The following is a 3793-nucleotide window of genomic DNA, read 5'->3' as shown; positions in this document are numbered from 1 at the left end:
TCATGATTTATAAATTAAGCGCAGATGAAGCAACGCCGGGAGGTTGAGCCTTCCCCATTTCGGAAGGAGCCTCACTTATAAATTATATACATTTTAATCTAAGTGCAGATTGCTGTAGGACAGTATTTGGTCACAAACGGCAGGATGGGGTTATGCCAGCGGCTTTAGCTACCAACTGTAAATATGCCAGAAAAATGGAGGTTTGCTTGAGAAAACATATTTAAAGCATTATAGACTGGCTCCGAAGGAGGAAGCCTGTCAGAATAAATACTCCATGAATGCTGTGCTAGGAGCCCTGGGGAGTATTATTCTTACATAAATGATTCCTACTCTTTCGGGAGAAACCGCTGCTATTTTCCCTCAATTTTCTTAATTGCTGACAAGAGCGACTGTGTTAGTCCAGCAGAAACTTGGTTTTCAAGGCCTTTGAAAGCTTTCCGTTCTCCGCTCTACAGCGCAGCCAGCGCTGGGGGGAGCGGGAGCTGAAAGCCCCGTCTCAGCGCTGACCTTCCCCTGGGACCGCGCGTGGTCCGCGTCCCACCCGACACGGGCCGGCTCCCGAGCGCCCGTGCAGCTGCGCCACGGCTCCTGGGCTCGTGTGTCGTCCTCGTGGGCACGGCTGTGCTGCTGGGGGTCCTGCCCGGCCCTTCCCGGGGGGGGAAGCAGAGCCTGGGGTGGGAGCGATGCCCCGTGGGTTCCCACGGCGGCACCCAGCAGGGCTCTGACCGGGAGGATGTGCTAATTGGGTCCTGCCCGCCGGCCACGTTCGTTTTGCCCTGAGCCGAGCTGGCCGGCTCTCCTCCTCCTTTGCCGAGGGGGGAGTTGCAGGGCTGGAGCTCCTCGGCCCGCGCTCACGCTGCAGCATTGGTGCTGGACGGGGGTCGGATGAGTTTGGGGAACACCAGCGTCCCCTCCGTCACGGGTGCGTGGATGCAAACTTCCCGCTCCCGTGCGTGCCGTTAGCTCATGTTGTCATCTTTGATTTTTACTTCACTTTGCTCTGTTGCAGGTCAGCATCGCCACCCCGAAGCAGAAGCCGAAAACTCCATTCTGCTTTGGTGAGTGGGGGGATGCTGGGCCACGGCGGGGCTCTGCCGGGGGGGACGCCCCACCATGGGAGGCTGCAGTTTGCAGGACCCGCGGGACCTGCCTGCGGCATCCTTGGGGCCGGGGAGGGACGGGGATGCTGCCAGCGCACACTCGCGCTCACCCTGCGCTGGCCCTGTCACTGCGACCCCCCGTGCGGGATGCGCAGGCAGAGCCTGGGGAGGGGGCAGGACCCTGTGGGTCCCCTCCGTGCCGGTCCCCTTCGCTGTGCTCCGGAATACTTTCCGCGTGTCCCGTTGTGCTGCGCTCTGTTGTGCAATACAGTTTTTTTCCCTTTTTAACGCCTGCATAAGCTGCTGTCCCTGTTGGTGCCAGGGAGGGGTGTTTCCTATCCCATTCCCCCACCCCAAACGGCCTCAGCCCGACCCGACTGCCTCAGCCCCTCCTGCGTGAGCTGTGAACTCGGGTTTAAAGCAACAGAAAGGAGAGCAGAAGGACATACGTGTCCCAGGGGATCAGCGTTGCCTTCGCAATGCTTTACCGCGAGGGATGTAGCCCAAGACCAGAGCGCACGGCGCATCCCTGTGGGACGGGGCTGCTCCGGGGGAGCCCGGTGTGGCAGAGCCTGGGCACGAGGCTCCTGGGAGTTTCGGCAAGGTCTTGTGCCGAGAATATCTCCAGCTTTTTGGTGTAGAAGTCCTCCGAGAGCTGCCGGCCAGGAAGCAGCGCTCGCTGGGGAGCGTGTCCTCGAGGAGAGGAGCTCCCCAGACCCCGCGGGGGGTTGGCACCGACGTCTCGGCTGAGAGTCAAAGCCCAAGTGCCGAGTGAAGGAATCCCCGAAGGGCCCTCAAACACCCCGCGCGAGGGGGTAACTTCAGCACGAGATCGAGTCCTAATTTGGGCCATGCCACAGCCTTGGTTTAAGCCTGGCTTCAGCCCTGCTCTCCCTGCGCGCTGGATGGACCCAGCTGCCACATCCCCCTCCACGTCCCTCAGCCGCTTCTCCGTGCGAGGGGTTACGAGACCGACATCTGCAAATCGCTCTGGGACAGGGCGTTGAGAGATGCTGTCTTGTTGATTTATTGTTTAATTTGTTTTAATAATGCTGAGCACTGAATGGGGTTCCCTAACTCTTCTTTTCGTTCCCTTCTTTGATAGTTATCAATGCTCTATCTCAGCGCTATTTCCTACAAGCCAGCGATCAGAAGGACCTGCAGGACTGGGTGGAGGCGCTGAACCGGGCCAGTAAGATCACGGTAGGTTGCATTACGATCCTCTCTGGTGTTGCTGTGTCCTGCCTTGATGGGACACTCGATAAGCGCCTGGAAGAGCTGTGCTTCTCCTTCCTGCGGTACTCTCCTCCTCCGTCGCCTCCCCGGTCCCTCCTGGGGAGCAGCCATGGCGGCGGCCGCGCTGTCCCCAGCCCGGCAGCAGGTCCATGCCAAACCTGCCAGGCTTTCTTTGGGGTCAGTGCCGAGGCTGCACCGGGGAAGGATGGAAGTGTCGCTCTCCGCTGGTGGCTGCAGTGTCGTCTTGTCCTTCTGGACCCGGCTCTGCTTGGTGTGCATCCCTTGTTTTGCTGTTGAGTGACGCAGCTGTGACATGGGGCTGTAGTTCCCGAAAGCCCCTCGTTCCCAGGGGAGCGTGCCCTGGTGCCCCGCACGGCTCTTGCACAGCCGCCCCGGCAGGGCCGGTCCCCATCCCCGCCTGCTGTGGGGCCGTTTCCCTCCTGTCGGCTGCGATACCCATAACCAACTCCTCGCTGTGGCTGTCCAAGGGCCTTTCTTGCGCTTCCATAATTTATTTGCTCAATTTTTGTTCTTCCTGGAACACTGGGGCTTGTGAGGAGGCATAGCGCTGCACCGTGGGGCATCGCGGGCGGGTTGTGCCTGCGTTCAAAGGAGTTTGTCTGCCATCTCCTCTCATTTACTGTTGGGTTCATATAACCGTAAAGTAATGGTCACTGACCCGGTAACTCGGGGAATCTGTGCTCCTCAGCTGCCCGGCGCTGCTGGCGACGCGGGGTGATGCTGAGCTCCCTCTCTCGCGCAGCGGGAGCAGAAGCGCCGTCTGCACGCTGCGTTTGATGCTCAGCGCACAGAGCCCCCGTGCCGGGGGGTTCCTGGGGTCGGCGTTCGCAGGACGGCCTCTTCCCGGCCTCGGGGCGTGGGGGATCCCCGCGAAAGGCTCGGGGGCACCGCAGGCTTCCGCGTACCTGCAGTCAGCAGCGTTGCCAACGCTCAGTGCTAGCAGGGGTTTACTCGATCACGCGCTGGTGCGTGTTGTTTGTGGTTTGTGAACTAAACGTAAGGAAAAATTGTGATGAACAGCTTAGGATTGAGTCCTATCAGATAATCTTTTTTCCGTGATTTTTTTGTTTAAAATCCCTGGAGTGCTGCGTTGTCTCTGTGGGAAACTCGCCTACCTGGTTGTATTTTCTTTTTGTATCTGCATGTACATTACATGTGACGACCTCTGTGCCTGAAGCCACCAAACTGACTGCACAGGCTCTGCCTCGTACCCTCTCTTTTACAGGTTCAGGTGATATTTGCCACAAAAAAACCCACCTCCAAACCCAGTTAGGCGTTGTAACCAGAGCCCGGCAGTGACACTGCTCTCGGTGTACCCCGGGGGCGATTGCCTGCAGCAGCCCGTGTTGCTCGGGCCGGCTGAGGTGGGAGCGGGTGCGGCGGCAGGAAGAGATGCATCTTCTGTTTCTGCAATAAACCACGATGATTTTCGTACC

General features: G+C 59.1%; 1 protein-coding gene across 1 annotated transcript in view; it reads left to right on the top strand.

The window, feature by feature from the left end:
* PLEKHA2 (pleckstrin homology domain containing, family A (phosphoinositide binding specific) member 2) overlaps positions 1-3793 on the top strand; it is a 16173-nt gene that overhangs the window by 2226 nt on the left and 10154 nt on the right. Inside the window, exons 3-4 of the mRNA XM_009895417.1 lie at positions 1010-1058; positions 2206-2303. Coding sequence (XP_009893719.1) covers positions 1010-1058; positions 2206-2303 — 147 coding nt within the window. The remainder of the gene's footprint in view (positions 1-1009; positions 1059-2205; positions 2304-3793) is intronic.

Source organism: Charadrius vociferus, unplaced genomic scaffold (genome assembly GCF_000708025.1).
Source record: "Charadrius vociferus isolate BGI_N301 unplaced genomic scaffold, ASM70802v2 scaffold661, whole genome shotgun sequence".
Classification (NCBI taxonomy): domain Eukaryota; kingdom Metazoa; phylum Chordata; class Aves; order Charadriiformes; family Charadriidae; genus Charadrius; species Charadrius vociferus.
This window is presented reverse-complemented; position numbering and strand designations above follow the sequence as displayed.